This window comes from Syngnathus typhle, linkage group LG13 (genome assembly GCF_033458585.1).
Source record: "Syngnathus typhle isolate RoL2023-S1 ecotype Sweden linkage group LG13, RoL_Styp_1.0, whole genome shotgun sequence".
Classification (NCBI taxonomy): Eukaryota; Metazoa; Chordata; class Actinopteri; order Syngnathiformes; family Syngnathidae; genus Syngnathus; species Syngnathus typhle.
The window spans coordinates 10,914,871-10,933,568 of record NC_083750.1 but is presented as its reverse complement, the minus strand read 5'-3'; the positions used below and the strand labels follow the sequence as shown (position 1 = coordinate 10,933,568).

General features: G+C 43.3%; 3 protein-coding genes across 6 annotated transcripts in view; 1 reads left to right on the top strand and 2 right to left on the bottom strand.

Moving 5' to 3' along the window:
• Window positions 1-735: 735 nt before the first annotated feature.
• On the bottom strand, window positions 736-5,610 carry kdsr (3-ketodihydrosphingosine reductase). The gene is made up of 10 exons (XM_061295043.1): window positions 5,160-5,610; window positions 4,703-4,792; window positions 4,467-4,523; window positions 4,341-4,406; window positions 4,182-4,277; window positions 3,922-4,113; window positions 3,613-3,696; window positions 3,461-3,544; window positions 3,275-3,376; window positions 736-2,958 (listed from the first exon to the last, which is right to left on the bottom strand). The coding sequence occupies exons 1-10, from the start codon at window positions 5,346-5,348 to the stop codon at window positions 2,839-2,841; spliced, it is 1,080 nt and encodes a 359-aa protein (XP_061151027.1). The 5' UTR covers window positions 5,349-5,610; the 3' UTR covers window positions 736-2,838.
• A 179-nt stretch (window positions 5,611-5,789) lies between these two features.
• Window positions 5,790-12,980, bottom strand: vps4b (vacuolar protein sorting 4 homolog B). 2 transcript variants are annotated; one of them, XM_061295029.1, is made up of 13 exons: window positions 12,621-12,980; window positions 11,840-11,951; window positions 11,632-11,732; window positions 9,554-9,665; window positions 9,339-9,480; window positions 9,188-9,246; window positions 8,645-8,764; window positions 8,405-8,561; window positions 8,163-8,311; window positions 7,668-7,749; window positions 7,362-7,581; window positions 7,125-7,265; window positions 5,790-7,033 (listed from the first exon to the last, which is right to left on the bottom strand). In XM_061295029.1, exons 1-13 carry the CDS (start codon window positions 12,639-12,641, stop codon window positions 6,932-6,934), a joined length of 1,518 nt encoding a protein of 505 aa, XP_061151013.1. In that variant the 5' UTR covers window positions 12,642-12,980; the 3' UTR covers window positions 5,790-6,931. The 2 variants fall into 2 exon arrangements, with proteins under 2 accessions (XP_061151013.1, XP_061151015.1); XM_061295031.1 differs by lacking the exons at window positions 11,632-11,732; window positions 11,840-11,951; window positions 12,621-12,980 and adding an exon at window positions 10,555-10,763.
• Window positions 12,981-13,814: 834 nt separating this feature from the next.
• Window positions 13,815-18,698, top strand: part of si:ch211-241e1.3 (laminin subunit alpha-3) — a 31,518-nt gene continuing 26,634 nt past the window's right edge. For 2 of the 3 annotated variants that reach the window (XM_061294991.1, XM_061294990.1), the window contains exons 1-2: window positions 13,815-14,268; window positions 14,680-14,832. In XM_061294991.1, coding sequence (XP_061150975.1) covers window positions 14,011-14,268; window positions 14,680-14,832 — 411 coding nt within the window. In that variant the 5' untranslated portion in view covers window positions 13,815-14,010. The remainder of the gene's footprint in view (window positions 14,269-14,679; window positions 14,833-18,698) is intronic. The other variant, XM_061294992.1, reaches the window with a different exon arrangement.

Sequence of the window (18,698 nt, the reverse complement as noted above, 5' to 3'; positions counted from 1 at the left end):
GCGTATTTTAATTGCTAGAAGGGGTAACTATTTTTCATCAGTGCCGCATAGGACCGCATACTTTATGACAAAATTGCTATTTTGAATATGGGCAAAATAGACACGCTTAACTTTTTTTTTTTTTTTTACATTTTCTGTATATTTTTCAATGCATGTTTAAAATAAAATGGATGAACGGTTCTTCCGCCATTTAGTATCTACTTGGCTGCAGGAAGACATTGAATTTTGTAGATGTGGAGCCGGGCCTCGTGTCCCTTGATATCATTATGCTCACTTCCTCTTGTGAAAATTAATTATCTGGGTTCATCTTCATGTAGTATTAGTCTCCTTCGGGACTTAAGAAAAAAAAGAAAGACTTTGAGATAGGCCATTTTCTGCAGATCTGGAAAGCCCCTTCAAGGGAGATTAACTTCTCACTAGCACAAACGGAATATTTAAATTCTCAAAAAAGAAAAGACCACCGGGTTTCCAAGAGGCCCACTTTATATCAGATTACTAAAATGGATCTAGTTTCACATGTAAGAGGGAAAAAAAAGAAAAGTGTTCTCTGCCTCAATCACCCTAATTAAATATGATTTAGGCGTGTTTTTATAGCAGGCTTTTTAGGTCGTTAATATTTCCAGGAAACTGTTCTTTTCTAAACCAACAAAATTATCTTACAATATACATTTTATAACACAATAAGTCTTTTTTACGTTAAAGGTTGTAAATGTATAAGAAAAATAAATAGTGAAGTACTTGACACATTTTTATTTCATTTTCAGTGTGGCCCCATTTTGAGATTTTAAAGACAGTTCGAAATGACAGACATAAACAGGACGTTTTACACCCGCTAGACAAGTAATCTAAAAAAAATCAAACACGGGGACTTGAAATTTCCTCACGTCTATTTATTCAACCGTCAAATAATACAACGCTGACGTTGCCCTTCTGACAGGTTGCGTTTGATGGCACACAAGGTGAAAGGGGAGGAAGAGAAACGCAGAGACTGAACGGACATGGTGTTTATGTTGATGATCATTAAATAACGATTAAGTGGCGACACTCCGATCCTGACTGTAAATGCTCAGACATTGAAAGCACAGGATTATCTTTGCATAGCATAGCCTAACGGTCGCTGTTAAGATCAACTCAAAATATTTTGATCAACTTTTGTGCAACTCGGCACACCTTTAAACCAAAATTCGAACAAGAACGTCGCCAATGTCGTCGTGTCTTCTCACTTTCATGTTTTGAATTCGTGGGTGACGGGAATCTAACAAGCAGACGAGACAAAATCAAAAAGCTTGTAAAGGACACAGCCGCCCGCGCGTGTCAGTGTGGACGGCCTTCGTTGTGGTCGCTCGCTCGCTCAGCAGTCGCATTTTAAGGCTTGGTTGGAGTCCACGCCATCGCCAAAAACAACTCCAAAGGAACATTTTGGCATTCAACTATCAAGAAAAATCCTACGTTCACACTTTTATGAAATTACATTCCGGACCAAAGGAAAAACTTACAAAACAGGAAGTTGCTATTTTTACTATGTAGTTTTTTTGGGGGACAAAAACCTTTTGTGCAGTCTGCATGTAAAACAAATCTCTAGCGCCCTCAGTGGACCTGCACGGGCATTACTTGAACCAGCAAGTCCCACTCTGGCCTGATTTAGGTCAGCGCCAACGCAGACCGCGTGACTTCATATGTGCAGTGACACATAAAAAGATTGTACGGAAGCTTCTACATGCACGCTCGAAGAACGACAACAAAATAATGTGTATTAGATTTGAAAGATGAACAGTCACTTGCAATAATAGTGTGTGCTGAAATAAGAAATATCCGATGGCTTTATTTCTCTGGACGAGAGTTGGCTCAGTCACAACACGGGCTTTTTGTCCACTTTCCACCAAGAAATGAAATTCGCTTGAGTCGAGCAGGACCTTTGCTGTATTCGTATTGCGGTTTCCGAGTCCAATGTAATAATCCCTGCAATCCAATTTGTGTGACACAGTGATGGTCGTTAACTCAACAAGCCTCTGCACGGGCGGTACCAACATGGAACATAAATAATCGAAACGTTACATAAGATGAATCTCCCTCCGTTGACTTCAATGAGATTAGTCCACTGAACGACGTCAACAATTTGTATTTGTAATGGTTCGACACCAATCTTTTTTTTTTTTCCCCCCTAAAAATATCAAAATAAGTTGAGTATAAAATGGTCCCCGTCTGACTGCTATGATGTCACTCACCCTTCTGGTATAAATCTCTGGGAAGCCCAGTCAGATGGCTATCATTCCAGTCCTACTGTGTCAAACTCAAGCGGCATCATGCTCGGTGGAAACGTGGTTGCTTTCATACTCCTTTGTATTACCGAAACGTATTTACGTTACGTTCATGCAAAACCGTCAGGGTACCGCCGACCGACCGACCGACCGACCCAGTGGTCTTTGCCCGCAAAGACGTCGTGCTCGGAAACGGTTGAGAAATCGCTACAATTCTCACGTGTTTGAGAAGCATGCAACAAAAGGTGACGAATGGGTTTTGTTTTCACGAGAGCCCCCGTGGGAAGGAATTTCAGGCCATATTTGGCACAACCGGTCTGACAGGATATTGCTTTTCCTGTGTGAGAAAAGGCCGGGAGGCCCGCTACTGTTTACGATCGCCGCCCTCCATTTTCACGACACCAAAATAGACGTGCTAAAGTAAGGCCGCTCCCGTGGCGAGAAGCATGTGCACGTTAAAAGCGAAATGTCACTACGCGGACGTTTTTTTTTCAGGGGGGGCGGGAGGGGTACATGGGTCGTGTGGCCGTGTGGAGAAAACGCGCTGTCCCGTTCACCTCGCTCCTTTACTCGTCGGCGCTTAATCTCGCTTATCGGCCGCCTTGGACTGCTCTCTTTGAATCATGCAGCGGCGCACGATGCTGTCGAAACTTCCCAGGTAGAAGAGGGCGATGGTACGGAACAGACCCATGGTGACGATCTGCAAAGCAAATACAGCATAGCATCAAAAACCAGGGCGACTACAGCCAGAAAGAACACGAGTACCGTAAATTTCGGACTATAAGTCGCGTTTTTTTTTATAGTTTGGGTGGGTGGGCGACTTATACTCAGGAGCAACTTATATACATATATATGTTTTTTTTTTTCACTTTTTGGGGCATTTTATGGCTGGTGCGACTTATACTCCGGTGCGACTTATAGTCCGAAAATTACGGTAACCCTCGGCGATAGTCATTTGTGAACGGTGACAAATTTCTGCCCGATTTCAATGAAAAAGGCCTAGTTCATGCGTGTACCTGCTGGAGACCCTCTGTGATGGAGGTAACCGGTGACATCCCACAGGTGAGGGCTGACAGCATGTAGCCGTCGGGACCCACAGAGCTGTTGAAGTTGCCCTGCTGTGGGAACCAAAATGTGACATCACTCCCGAGACTTGACTATTGCCATTCACGTTCGTTTGTGGCTTCTGAGTCTCTTCTTACCACGGCGTCTCGGACAACAATCTTGGCCACTTGTTCTGGTTGACAAACTCCGGAGGTTTCCGAAATTAATCTGGTTTCCAGTGGCTAAAATCCGAGGAAAGGAAAAAAGTGGTCAATGTAGGACGAGAAACACGTGTGCGCAAAAGGTTTACCTTTGTCTTGTTTTCCTCAAGCAGTCCTGGCGTGTCTGTGTCCGGTGGGAAGGCCAGCGTCACGTAGATGTTGTACGGCTTGATCTGGAGGACGACGACGTTCACTCAAGTGAGGTACGTACCGAGCCGGCCGAATTTCAACATTGCCCGAAAGTAAAACAATCTCCCGTGTAACCTGTTCGATATTTACGACGGCAAATCCTTGCGATGGACGTATGGTTAAAACCCAGCTGGGCCGAGTGAATGGTTTTCGTGGTGTTCTTTAAATGATGGCAACGGAAACAAAGAATCGATTCTGGACCACCTGACCTCCATCTGCAGCGACTCGGCCAAACCGCGCAGCGCAAACTTGGACGGCGAGTAAGCCGTGTAGCCAAATAGACCAATCTGGCCCGCCTGGGAGGACACGAACATGATGCGGCCCATCCTTCTCTCCTTCATGGTGGTTATGACGGCACGCGTTGGATAAACGCTGCCCAGGTAGTTGACTTCCATCAGCCTCTGTTGGAGGAGACAACAAAGGGCTTGTCGACAAATGTAAACGGGGACGATCGAGAGCGCTTACCCACCTTGAAAGAGTCGACCTCCACTTCCTCAAACTTTCCCGAAAAAGACGTTCCGGCGCAGTTCACGAGCATATCGACGGGCCCCAACTTTTCTTGAGCCTGCGTACAAAAGATCGTTTCAATAGATCAGCTAAGGAATATAAGCTCACAGCTAAGCGTTACCTGTTTTATAACACTTTCCACCTGACTGTAATCACTGGAAACATCCACGGATATGCAAAGCACAACCTGAGCAAAGAGAAATGGCCATCATTTTAAATCGTTTTCTAAATATAGGTGCATTTGTACCTGTTTGTCATTGATGGCAAATTTCTCCACCTCTTTCTTGGCTTGAATCAACTTGGCCTACAAGAATGCAAATATCCATTTTCAGATTGTGCAAATCCAGGTAACCTGCAATGTGCTTTCTCATAGTACTTTGAAAATGACAATGTAAATGTGAAGGGAATGTGATTCTGAATGTCTGTCACGTTACATGTCATCGTTATGAAGCCACAGCGTGTAGGAGACCATAATGACTTTACCTCATCTCGTGCCACCAACGTGATAAAAGCTCCATGTCTGTAGCATTCCATCGCTATACTTTTCCCAATACCACTGGAGCCTCCTGTCACCTAGAAATTGCAAGATGATCGATTCAATGTTGATCGACGAACACGTGGACGCGTTGCGGAATGTAATGTTCGCTGACATTGCTTGTAGCCGACGTGCAAACAATACAGTATTGTACTTCCCAAATTTGTAATAATAATAATAATAATAATAATATATTTATAACGTACTTTATATTCGGAGGAATCACAAAGTGCTACATGGCAAACTTGTGTCAAAACTGTCATGATTTGAAGGGCGCTGGGTGTGACAGCTAACTAGCCATGCTTCGGATACACTCGTGACAATGCTTATAGAGTAGTAATACAAGTGTTACAACGTCAAAAGGCGATCGCAGCAGTCCTGTCGTGCAATAGGCGCATATCTTACCACGACGTGGGCCCCGTTGAGTTTGAGGGGTTTGGGGCTAATCAGCGGCGATATCATGTACAAAAGCAGGACAAAGGCGACAATGAAGGCGGCGACGACCAGCAGCATGATGAACGGCAGGAGCAGCCACCAGGAATGAGCCAAAAGCCAACCCGTGATCGCTGAGCTCACGCTTTCTTCTGAGGACATGGGTGATGACTGGCAGTGGTTAGCTTGTTGCTGGTTAGCTGGCGAGCTTCTGGGGTGGGCGACGCAGCGGCGGTGACAGATGGGGGCGGCGGCCCTCGCAGAGGGGAGGCAAAAGGCATGAATCGGAGGCAGAGTGATTGTCGAATATTCAGAGACGTTTAGCGGGCAGGTTTCATATTCCGCCCTGGACGTTGGCTCAGCGTAACAAAGCGTAGCGTGTGTTAACCAAAACAAATTGGCCACTGTAAACTGGCTTCCCCACTTGTATGTGGTACATGTAGTTTTTAAGAGCAGCTGGCTTGTATTCCGACCACGCAAAAATGAAGGTTAATGGACTACAACTCCCACAATGCAACGTTCCACTTTTGAGCGTCCCGAGCTGTTGCTGCACAAAGTGCGCTACTGTATTTACAGTACTTTATATATTAGAAATAGATCAACTTTGACGTTTAATGTATTTATATTTTATTTACATTTCAGAAATGAGAGAGAGAAAAAAACGGGAGTACAACACAAATATTTGACCTCAGACTAATGTTGGTATAGAAAGCCAAATTCCCCATCAAATCGCAAATAAAAATAGAGTTGTTTACATTCCATGTAAGAGTTTACAGGAAATGTGCAGGTATTATACATGTCTTAGTTGTAGTAGTAGTGACGATGCACTATGATGGTAAACTAGCATTATGACAAATTGAGACAAATCTATAGAAAAATAAACAGCTTCTGTAAAAGGCACAGTATGCAGTGTCACTTCTAATTGGAGATTTACCTATTGGCCGCAAAGTACAAACGAGCCTTTAGCTTCATCTTATGTCAAAATTTACTATCCAATTTTATCTTGTTAGGCTTTTTTTTTTTTTTAGCAGTTTTGTAACCAGCATCCGTTCCGATATATATATACTGCATATATTTAAAAAAAAAAAAAAAAAGTCTTAGTATGATGTGATAAAAAGTGTGACAAAAAGCCTTATTTTAAATAATGCTGGTCTGGCACCTTTGGTGATCCATTCAATGCATACAATTGCGAAAAGTGGACAGACGATCGCAACCTCGGTTCTAAAGTAGCTCTCATCTAGAGTCTCACACAAAGTCTTAAAATGCCTGCACACTGAACCACACTGACACTATGAACACATATAACACATAAAAGAAATCCAATGGCGCCTCATTTCCCCACAACCTATATATGGATGCCACAACATACAGTATAATATAAAATGCTTGTTCCTTATTTATACAAAACAGAGAAGGGCTGTTTATTGGTTAATGACAAGAAATACGAGTGTGTGCAAAACCCGAGTCCAAAGAAGCAGCCTGGGTATGTTTGCACCTTTAGAAGTCCAACACCCTTTTAAATTTGTCAAGAAGCTTAGATTTATTGTAATGAGTGTCAAACGTAGTTTCTACAGCCTTTCTGTGGTTGTCAGACTGAAACAGCATTTATCTTTCTCTGCTGAATGGTTAAGATGAAACGGGAAGGGGGGGGGGGGGAGGAAAAAAGAAAACCCCCGAAACAAACAGTAAATAGAACATTGCAATTCATTTGCTTTGGTTTGGCCTTCTTCCCCAAACAAATCGAACTAGCCTTCCTGTCCAAAGTCCTCTGTGAATTTTTTCAGTTTTCCCAGATCCTGGTCATTGACGGTGGGCTTAGTGCTGGTCAGAGACCTCAGCATGTCAGACTGCAAAGAGCAAATGAGTCGAGCATTAGTTTAGCGTAGCAAATGAGTCAACTCAGTATTGTTGTTGTTGGTTTTTTTAAAGACGCCTCACCATGCAAACTACAGGTTCCAGAAGCTTCTCTCCGGGGACGTCAATCCATGTCATTTCAATTGCGTTGGGATCGCCGGGCGAGCAGGGCGTCAAGAGGTCGTGTTCAATTATTAGGGGGTCTGATCTCGATGGTCCATTCACCTTAGAAACCACAATCCATTCAAACGCAATGTTACAGTAGTCAGGAGGAAACCGTGTCCAAAAAATAATAATAATAATAAAATACCCGAAACCTACTCTCTTAAAGTGGGTTGCCGCTTGGACCTTTCGGACGGGCTGCATGAGCGCGTCTCTCACGATGACACTGATATCCGCGCCCGAGTAACCATCTGTTTTCTTGCCCAGGGTGACGAAGTCCGAGTCTGTCAGACTGTTGGGGGTGGAGCCCAGGTTGAGCTTGAACATGAAGCCGCGAGCGTGCTCTTCCGGCAGCGGAATGTAGATCCTCTTCTCAAATCTGACACGGTTCAATTGGACGGAGGTGAGTGGACAATTGCGTGCGCGCGCTCCAAGAAACCTGCACCCAGCCACTCGAGTCAGTACCTTCTTCTGATGGCAGAGTCGAGGGTCCACGGAATGTTTGTCGCCCCGAGCACCAGCACTCCTTCGTTATCGGTTCCGACGCCTGGAATAAGAGTAGAGTTTCATGTCGCATGATAAAACTGCTGTTGAGGCCAATATTTTTTGTTCTAACAATGTATTCAGCACGAGATTTAATACCCAGCTCGCTCCTAAATATTTCTTTTTGCATGATGCTAAGTGTAAGGACAACAGTGGCACCTTGTGTAAGGCTTGTGAACTTGGCTTCTATTTATAGTGCAGCGGCAGCATTTTTTTTGCCCCACGTCACCCGGTTAACAAGTCATTGTTAACATTTTACAGAGTGATGGAAAGATAGGTGGGGTGGAATGCTGTCAAGAGTCAAAAGAAGAGTTGGCTAGAAATTGAAATAGAAGTACACAACTTGTACACACGTAGGCCAATTTAGTCAAAAACCCTTGCCGGCGTAAAAGAAAGGAAGAGATTAAAAGTTGGTACCTTGCATTTGCACCAGGAACTCCGTCTTGATACGTCGCGCCGCCTCGCTCTCGTTCTCGCTTCTGGAGCCGCAGAGGGAGTCAATCTCATCAATGAAGATAATGGAAGGCTTGTTGTCCCTCGCGAGGGCAAACAGATTCTTGACTAACCTGGATGACAGATCACACGTTCGTGATGTGATTATTGGCTGGTTTGATCATGTTTCACTCTGGCCTTGGGGTTTTGCTAAGAGCAGAACTTACTTTTCACTTTCTCCCAACCATTTTGAAACGAGATCAGAAGAAGAGATAGACAGGAAGGTGGAGTTGTTTGCCTCCGTGGCGACAGCTTTCGCAAGGTAGGACTTTCCTGTACCTGGAGGACCAAAGAGCAGGATCCCCCTCCAAGGTGTTCTCTTGCCTTTAAAAGGTGGCATTAGAACTTAACTGCCGATGAAGGAACACAAGACCTGTCTGGTCGGAACACTCGGTGGTCTACGCTACCTGTAAAGAGGTGAGGGAATTTGATTGGAAGAATCACAGCCTCTTTCAGGGCCTCCTTGGCACCCTCTAAACCCGCAACGTCATCCCACTTGATGTTTGGCTTCTCCATAACAATTGCACCTGGGAAAACCAAATAAAAAAAAATACATCACTGACAGCAACACAGTCTAACCTAAAAAAGTCAAGTGACACAGTGAGATTTAAGATACAAGAACCACCAAATCTAAACACATCGAATATATTCAAAGGCGTAAACCAATTATTTTTTTGTTTACTAAAATTGGAACGATACTAAGTTTCATTTGTGACATCACACAAAACAAAAGCAAATCTTTTAAGATGTCGTAAGGATTAACTCAAATTTTGCAAATGGAACATTCTGCAACTTAGTCTGGCTCCTCATGATCAATGATTATTTTCAACCTTGTTGATTCTACTCTAGCTCTGAGAGCCAAGATATTTATAATAATAATAATAAAAACAATAAACAACCTCTGATGGGCTGTGCGTCACAACAACAACTCTAATACACAAATAACAAACCTGAGAGTTGATTCTGCATCTTCTTTTTCTCGGGATCATCACCGTCATCGCTGTCATTCCTGAGCACATAAACAAACAAAGGCAACGATCTTAAGTCTGCCCTGAATGGCTGCAAATATGACCTGCCCCACCCGCAGAAGCACATACGCACCCTTTGTCATTTGACTCTTTGACAGGTTTGGCTGGCGCTTTCTCCTTCTTTTGGAGATACTCCTTCAACTTCTCTGCCCGATCCAAATATTCGGCACATTTTGCGCGGATGCTCTGTTTAGCTTTGTCACCTTGAGCTTCATCTGAAAGGACGTATAGAAACAGAGTGTGACTTTTCAAAGCTTTGCCATCGATGCCGGCTGAATTATCACTTACATTTGACCACGTGAAGGAAATACTGTACAGCAGCTTGGTACATTCGCAGAGCCTCCTCATAATTCTGAGCTTTATCCTCCTGAGCCGCCTTGCTGGCAAGATCGATGGCTTTCTATGCGCAAAAACACACCAGAAGAACCATTTGAGTTAATACGCTTACAAATTAGAACACTTCCCTCCCTTGAAAATGGCAATCAAAATAATCCAAGGCCCAAGGAGTTTAAGGTGCATGATGTACTATTTTTCTTCTCCCCAAACTGCTTGGAAAACAATATAGCAAATGTTAATCTGATTTTTGAAAGATCATTTAATGTTAAAAAGATTTCATAATACTTCCACGGAGGTTATTTTTTTCCACACACTAGTGTTAAATAGTTTCATGTCCGGACCGACGTTGTGTACTGGAAGGCAAACAGTAGTTCCGTGTGACGACATCAAGGTAGGAGTGCCAGCACCTGACGACGGTGGCTACTTCCTTTTGGCTTCTGTTTTTTCTTTGCTAGACGACTCCAAAGCTAGCTTTAAAAAAAAATGCCTTCGCAATACCAAAGCCATCTTTCAAGTTTGTGATATAATTACAACAACGTCCCCATCTAATGGAAGATGGAGTCACCGCACAGGCCAAAAACAACATGCTAGTATCGTTAGCCGCGCTGTCACCTAAAGCTCACGGTAGTGACACACTGTCGGACATAGTATTAAAATCATTTTTGAGGACTCCTTTATTTTGGCGTAAAGGTCATTGCCGATACTTTTAGTTGTCCAAGGGCGATTTTGATCGGAGAATATCAAAGTTAGCCAGGGCTAAAGGAGCTAAAATGGCTACTTAGCAGAAAACATTTGGGTTTTTCTTCTCTTTTGACAATCGTTCCGATACTAAAAGTGTTTTCCTGATTATGAACAACCGAGAAGAAAACAATAACTTTAGTCAATGTTACCGATGATTTTTTTTTTTTAAATTACATATCTTTCGGCAGCGTCTGTTTTGAGCCTTCACTTACCTGTAAATTATTGTTGGTAGCCATGAGGGCTGATCACTTGTCCGATAGCCTAAACGATTGCGAGATCTTCAAAATAGTTTTCCTTTAAAACCTAGTTGATAAGTTAACTCGTCAACATGTAATTCTAGGAGCTGTTCGGCTTGTTTTCGTCCCCCACTTGGTACGGGGAAGCAACTTCCGCATTGAAAAGCGTCGACTTGCGCACAGGGAATGCAATGACGTCACGACGCAGCCGACGCTCTGGGCACGTCACTTTTTTTTTTTTTTTTTTAACTACGCACCAAAATTTAGATACCGTATATGAGCTTTTTGTTTTGTTTTTACCCATCATCTTCTTATTGCTGACTTGCAAATGAGTTTATTTTGGCAGTAAATTGTGACGGTAACCTCCCCCTCCAAAAGTATTTGAACGGCAAGGTCAATTCCTTTGTTTTAAGACCATTGGGTTTCAAATTTATAGCAGTATCAGAGTATCTTTTATTTCAAGGTCTTTACATACCGATGTGTTGAATAATTTAGGACAGAGCGCTTTCTGTTTGAAGCCATCCAACTTTTCAATTGAGCAAAAGTATTTGAACAGATACTTCAAGTGTATAATATTTATTATTTGGTGGAATAGCACTTCGCCGTGGGTGACAAAAGGCGCTCTGTCCCAAGTTATTTATCTAATTGTACGTAACATGAACTTAAAGCTGGCATTCTAATCTTCTGTGAATAATCTTTTTGATCAGAAACTATGTCTTCAGTATGCAAAAACAAAGGAATTGACCTCGAAGGAAACCCTACGATATTGACATTTAAACTCTGAATCCATGTAAAAAAAAATTCACAGTTGCTTCAAATCCGTACAGTTTGTATACACTCAAGCGGTCGTCGATTTACGACTTTGCTCCTTCAAATGATGACAGCATGTATGGCGGTAAGTCGATGTGCCTTCTGTGCTGCGCGACAACAAAGTATTCTTGTGCCTCGATGTGTATCTTTTTGTAACTTCAACCTCATGTCAAGATGGTGATATAGTACCCACATGTACTGTGTGTAGTTATTTTTGCACATGAAACACAATTGTGTAGCAACCTCTTTATAGTCGAGGTACTCCTGTAGCTCTTCCGCTCGGTCCAGGTACTCCTTACATTTGTCTCTGATTTTTTGATTGCCAACTTTACCCTGGGGTTCACCTGACGGAAAGAAAGACATCATCTTTAATAGCATAATTTTGTTCAACAAGTACAGTGATGGCCATTTTTTTGTCCGGACTCTGAAGACCCCAGTTGGAGCTACTCACGATTTAAAATGTGAAGAAAGTACTTGACAGCCTGTTTGTAGGAGCCAACGGCCTCTTCATAGTTGCCCGCCTGGTCCTCTTGTGACGCCTTCTGGGCCACTGCTATAGCTTTCTGAAAATGTATCAAGTATAAATATAAGGTTGTTTAAATAATAGGGCAGAGTAATGAGCATGGCATTTTTATTACAAATGTCCTTATATTGTCATCAGTCGACAGCAAAACTAAAGAGGCCTCGCTGTTCCAAAACATTTGGAGAGGAGTGCAAATGTGTTCTCATCACAAAATATAAATAACAAAATTAATCTCAACACTGTTCAAGGTTAAGGAGGATAATGCGATGAACTGTATTAAACGCACATCATTGTTCATTTACTGTCTGTATTCATTTGATAGGCATCAATTATTTCCTGCTTTTTATTTATTAACCTTTATGGAACTCGCAATTTGTTTGAGTAGGGCTAAAAATAAGTTTTAATTATGAACTGCATGACCTCATCTCACTTTTATTGCAATAAGCGGGGCAGAGACGTTATGATAAATGCAATAATATGAAAGAATGTGAAAAAGCTGGATTTGTTGACCTTTAACTACAGTCCACAAAGTATTATAACGAGAGCAGTCCTTCCACAATCGCTTCGAAAATGGCTGCTAGAAGCGTTCATAATCAAAACATGAGCTTTTCCAGGTTGACACAGAATATTAGGACTTGATATGTTGACGAAATGAGTTTGTCATGAATGTTGAATACGGAAACAACAGGAGACGGTTCGTTCATCCTACCTGCAGAGTGGTGGGCTCCATGTCGGAGTCTTAAAGGGACCCAAAGGCAACAAATGTAAAGCCGGGGCTTCAATTAGTTGAAAATGGTCCACTAATGGAAACGCACTGGTCGAAGTTCCTGGTTGGCGAGTGCGTGACACAGACGGGCACCACGCTCAACAATGCCGTCCAGTGGGTGAGTCACAAGTTTGTTGTTGACGTAAAAGTTCCAAACTGCTGCGCCTTTACTTTTCTTCACCTACCATTGAAGCATAATTATTATACATGCGGTTCTTGAGAGAGAGAGGGAAAAAAAGTTCTGAAGTGAAACTCAGTAGGGTCGCTCTTGTTTGACTTCGACATCTGAAACTTGAGGCTTCTGTTACGCCCCTAAAAAAAGAGAAAAGTTATATACTATAGTGGCCACTAGAGGAGGCCAGAGTTCTCTTTTTCGACACTACTGCTATACACTATAGTGACCACTAGAGAACGCCAGAGTTCTTTTTTCGACGCGGTTGACTCCGTTACCAAAAACCGAATTTCGGTTTTAAATCCCTCAATAATTCCAATTATTTAGAGTTGAAAACACACAAGCACGCAGGCACATATTTTATATGATTGTCATGATAACTTGGGATGTGCACAAACGCCTGCAGTTTCATATATATTAATAACCCCCAAATACATAATGAAATTTATTTTGTTTAAAGTTTATAACGTGTCCAAAAAAGAATGATTGAAAAAGAGGTCATTTTGTTATTCCAAACAAAGTCTGTAAATTACAACTAATGGCATAAACAGTAAATAAGAGTGTAAAAAAAAAAATTGGAGTAACCTTTTGTATTTCCTCGCGTCTTTTTTTTATTTACAGATATTTACACCTTTTAATAATTGACCCAGGACTCTATATAAGTTAAATACATATAAGAGGACGAACATTTTGTGTGGAGACCTTTTTTGTCGTTGTGGTAAGACATGGAAATAATGATTTTAATCGACAGTGAAAACAAATGTTTAGTTCGTGTATAACTGTTTACTTTTGCCAACTTTTGTTGAAGTTCAGTACAAATGTGTTGTTATCAGTCCAGTGCATTCTGTAATGTTCAACTTTTTGTTTACCCCCCACTGACAAATCGCGAGAGGTGGACCACACAACTGGTCGACGTGTGCCACCTGAGAGCGTCGGTGAGCGGAATCTCTCTCTCTCTCTTTTTTTCCACTTTCCACAAGCTTTCCACAAGGAAACATGCGTCCCCGGGACATTTCCTCCTCCAGTGGGTCGTCACGCTAAAGGCTGGACTTGGGCAAAGTGTTCTGCTGTCGCGCGTAAATGGCGCAGCCCACAAGGACGCGGCGCTCCTCGGGGCTTTTTAGATGACCAGACCTCCAGTTGGGACCTCTAGTGTGGAACATGGGGAGCGAGGTGACGGGAGCTCACCTCACGGCAGTTTTGCTCTCGATTCTTATTTGCAGGTGCACGCGTGCACAAGAAACGTTCAGTGGAGCCACTGGTTTTAGCCTGAGCCCCCCGTACCTCAACCTGGCGCAAAGATCGAGGATTTCTGCGTCAGCAACCTGCGGGAAGGATGAGTTCGGGACGCCGAGGGCGGATTTGTACTGTAAACTTGTCGGGGGACCAACCGCTGGACTTCTGACTCAAAATATTCGGGTAAAGATTGCGCGCACCAGCATCTGTCCTAACATTACAAAGGCACCATTCTGAATGTTTCCTGTTGCCTCATACAAGGTTTCAAGTGGAGTTTTCCTCCATTGTTTGTCAAGGAAATCGCCTTCAGCAGTAGAAATAGAAGGGCTCTCCATCACGTTAGGAATAATAGCGCTTCTCAGTCAAACATACGCACAATGCCAGCATTTGAATGCACTGAAGGGGGGACAATAGGGGTCCAATTCTGTTCCTTAAGGTCTAAACTTAATCTCCGGGACATATAATATCTTGTTTTTCCATCTTATTGTTTACTTTCACTGTATTTTGTCGAAATGAAGAAATGATCGGTTCCAGTAAATTAAAAAAAATGCATTCATCCAAACGAGTCGTAACCAAATATTTGATATCACGCAGGGCCAGTTCTGTGACTACTGCAACGCGGCCGACCCGAGCAAAGCTCACCCGGTGAGCAGCGCTATCGATGGGACGGAGCGCTGGTGGCAGAGCCCCCCTCTCTCCAAGGGCTTAGGCTACAACCAGGTCAACATCACCCTGGACCTCGGACAGGTAAGATGATTGTCATCTTGTTCGCTGTTGGGTTGTTTGGATTTTTTTTCCCCCCCACTGTTCTCCCTGCTCGGATTTGACTTACACGCTTTTTTGGGGCGTCTTTCAGTAGACCAGAGGAATTGTTGCTAGTTGTGATGTTTTTAGCAATGCTCTTACTTCATATATGTCGTAACGCTCTGTGTATCTGGGACGTTACGCCGCGCTGTTTTCAACAACATAAGAAATAGTGTGTGTAAAGTGTGCTTCTTGATTCTTGTGGTACCCATCCCAGACATATATGTTGCACGGGCCATGACGAAGATCGTTTTCTTCTTATTAAAGTTGATTGATTATGACGATGTCAAGGTTAAATAATAAACGAATGGCTGCTTTGTGGGTGTTATGAAAGAAAACACACATTCACAAGGATAATTTATATTGTGGCTGCGCTTCGAGCAGCTGAATGAGTTGTGCGGTTTCTTTCAAGGCCAGCGCAGGTGGCTTTTCTATACTGCTGCCAGCAGATCAATAAGATAACGGTGCTGTTGATGCGTACGGCAAGCTTCAAAGCGTGCTCTTCTTTTCTTCTTCTTTCTAAACAAGTCATTTCCGACGATCCTTTGAAAACAAGAGTTGACGGTCGACCGAGCGTAAAGAAACGCCTTATTAGCGGGGCGAGCCTTTCCGACTGTATGTATGTATCCTGATTTTTGTATCAGCGCAAGGTTCATTGGGTTTGTTTGCCGATTTTTCAGAAGGGCCACTGCCAAGCACCTTAAACCAGTACCTTAGCGCGCCAATGATTGAAACGGCGTGATTAAAGTCCGCTCATGCAGTGGCGCAGCCCTCCCTCTCACAGATCCGCTGGCCGTGCTCATCTGTGAAATTGCGTAGGATTTATGCCGGTCATGAAAATAGACCCCTTTTGTGAGTCAAGTCATTCTTTGGAAGACTACCGTAATTTTCGGACTATAAGTCGCATTTTTTTTCATAGTTTGGGTGGGGGGGCGACTTATACTCAGGAGCGACATATATAAATATATATGGGTTTTTTTTTCACTTTTTTGGGCATTTTATGGCTGGTGCGACTTATACTCCGGTGCGACTTATACTCCGGTGCGACTTATAGTCCGAAAATTACGGTACTTTTTCTTTCTGCGGGAGTTCTAATATCCTAAAGTAACAACAGGCTACTCTTACTCGGCTACTCTCTTAAGCCGCACCAAAATACAAAGTTCTTTTTCCGGGAACACGTGGCACGACAATCCGCAAGCAGCCGTCAGGCCATTGTTGCCGTAAACACGGACAACGCGTATCAGACGTGCGGTCATTGCATTTTTCTAGGGAATATATTTTAAGAGGCCTGCGGCGTTTACATGTGCTTGTCTGACTGAGTGAGCTGAGCATGTGAGGCAAACATAGCAAGCGATACCGCTGTCTGCGCTCCATCCGATGAGCCGGACGGAGCTCATCCACATACGAGTGACGCCAAAGGACATTTTGGAATAAGGAGAAGGCTTTGTGAATCAGTTACTAATCACGACTTGTAACTGCTCAATGATTCGTAAACGCTTGTAAATCATTCAAGGCGGTTTAGCAGTCACTATTTAGCTAGCACTAGCCTAGCATCACGGCTTTATATTAGGATAAATCTCGAATCCAACTGTCACCATGAGCTTCTAGCACTCGTAACAAACAAAGGGCCCAAAGCTGCGGAGCTAAATGCGGACTCACTGTTTGGCAAGCAGGAGGTCACGCTTGCCGATCTTATCGAATGACGTGTAGCACTCGTATCAAGCCCTTAGCAACGGCTCATCTAATTAATAACATAAATATAAACAATTTGAAAACTCTTGGATGAATGCCTGCATCATAAACTGCCACCGTTATTTAGTACTGAGGAGTTGATTGGGTTCAAAGTTGACAGTCTGTTCATTTATTGGTATTTAATGACATCAACCCAAGTCGTCGCATGGGCTGGTTTATTTCGACAGTATCGTTGTGTGAAACTTCTCCTCGACCTTCTCCTAAATGCCGTGTTGGTTTTGTCGCTTTAATCGGAGTGCAGCGTATATAGTTTGCGGGTAATTAAGGTTCCCTTTTTTTTTGTCTCTCAGCAGGCGATGATGTTGAGTGTGCTTGTTTTTCACTCTGTGTGAAAGGAGAGGTCGATTAGGTTCAGGTACAGGGAATGGCTTTGGCTCAGCTGAGTGATCTGCTTTCAAGAATGCAATTTTAGGAGCATTCCCTCGGAACTTAATCCCTTCAGTCAGGACTCCACTTCCCACCAATGTTGTATTTGCTGCCGTCGCCCCCTTTTGTGTCCTTCTAGGATTCCTTTCAGGCCTTTACAAAAGTTTGCCCCAAAAAAAAAAAAAAGCATAGCTAAAAATGACCTGACCCTCTCAGACCAAACAAATACAGAGGTGCTATATTTGGTGGTGAGAGTTTCAAGTAACAACAACCATGCAGCATGTTAATTGCACATGGCAGCAGACAGAAACGATCATCAAGCGATGATGTCCCATTTAAGCGGCATAAAATCAACAAAAGCACGTCCATTGTCGTTTCTATGGTAACGGGTGCTCTGTTGCCCAACGTGACATCCAATGTGTTCATATGGTCCGGTGATATAAGCGTCCGTCTTCCTTGGGCGCCGGGCCAACGTGGCAGATATTTACTACAGTCGCCGCACGTTTGTTAACGGGAGGCTGGGAAAGTGCAACTGCCAGCCTGCACGTCCTTATAAATCTGCTGCTCCACTGTGGGGAAAAAAAATGCCAGCTAATTTTTGCATCTTTTTCCAGGCCTCCATACAATAAATCCATTGTGCTTTTTTTTTTTTTTTTGATAGTTGGCTGGTTTCTATGACATGCTGTTATAATGGTGCAGTTGTCCTGCATTCTTAACATGCTTTTTTTTTTATATCAAAAAGCATACATGCATATAATTTAACCGCCGTTTCACCATCCAAATTTCATTGCAATGGCAGCCAGATCACATAGACATGCGTAGCCACAGTTTTTTGTTTTTTCTCACCTACCACTGCGGCTCTGCTCTGACTGTTTGCCAACTGCCTAATTCCACCATGGAGTCATGGAGAAAAATACACCAGACTAGCGGGCTCCCCACCGCCCACCTGTTGCGCACACGCACAAACAGTTGCACCGATGCATTGTCGCCGCAAGCCTCCGACGGACCTGATCCGCCGTGACAGAAGGTCCTCCTCTTTGAATGGCATTCCTCTGCGCTCAAATCAGGCTGGATGTAGACTTGATGAGACTTGATGTAGATCTCTGCTTCTCTGTTGTGCCCTCTGATTGAACTTTGGCTTCTTGACTCTGTTGTGAGTGGAACTACTAAATCAGATGCAAGCTTAAAAGTTTAACCTAATTTGTTCTGCAGCATTCCAAGTTGTGTTGATTTCCTAGCCACTGTTTTTGTGCACAAGCCCAATACAAGGTGTTGCCAAAGAACTGTTGAAGTAAGTTGTGGAGCTTTATTTTGACAAAAGTAGTTCTTTACCGCAGCGATTGTCAAGCTCGTCAACAAAAACACTTAAAAGTAGCTCGGCCCGGCTTTACATACGAGTGATGCCGCACGACAAGTGTCAAAATAGGTCAGGTGGCGAGTCGTGACACGTACGGACCGTTTCGACGTACGCGTGCATCTCGGGTTCCTGACCTTACACCCCCATAAAAGCATCACATATACAACACATGCGTGTCACTGGCATGATGTCAGCCCTCCAAGTTTGCTTTTCTTGAGTGTAAATTCCTCTGACCAATGCGCTTGTGGTTTCTCCTTGACATGCCAAGTGGATATTTTGCATGTGTTTATTGTCATTTCTGAATTACCAAGCAGCTCACAGCCAATTTGTGCGC

Excerpts from the sequence above, each read along its gene's own strand:
- kdsr (XM_061295043.1), bottom strand. The coding sequence starts at position 5,348 with ATGTCCTCAGAAGAAAGCGTGAGCTCAGCGATCACGGGTTGGCTTTTG. Across the intron at positions 4,407-4,466 it reads TTGCCATCAATGACAAACAG|GTTGTGCTTTGCATATCCGT; the intron begins GTACAAATGCAC and ends CTCTTTGCTCAG. Across the intron at positions 4,278-4,340 it reads TGGAAAGTGTTATAAAACAG|GCTCAAGAAAAGTTGGGGCC; the intron begins GTAACGCTTAGC and ends TTTTGTACGCAG.
- vps4b (XM_061295029.1), bottom strand. The coding sequence starts at position 12,641 with ATGGAGCCCACCACTCTGCAG. Across the intron at positions 11,952-12,620 it reads TGGAGCCCACCACTCTGCAG|AAAGCTATAGCAGTGGCCCA; the intron begins GTAGGATGAACG and ends ATACATTTTCAG. Across the intron at positions 9,247-9,338 it reads AAAGAGTCAAATGACAAAGG|GAATGACAGCGATGACGGTG; the intron begins GTGCGTATGTGC and ends TTATGTGCTCAG.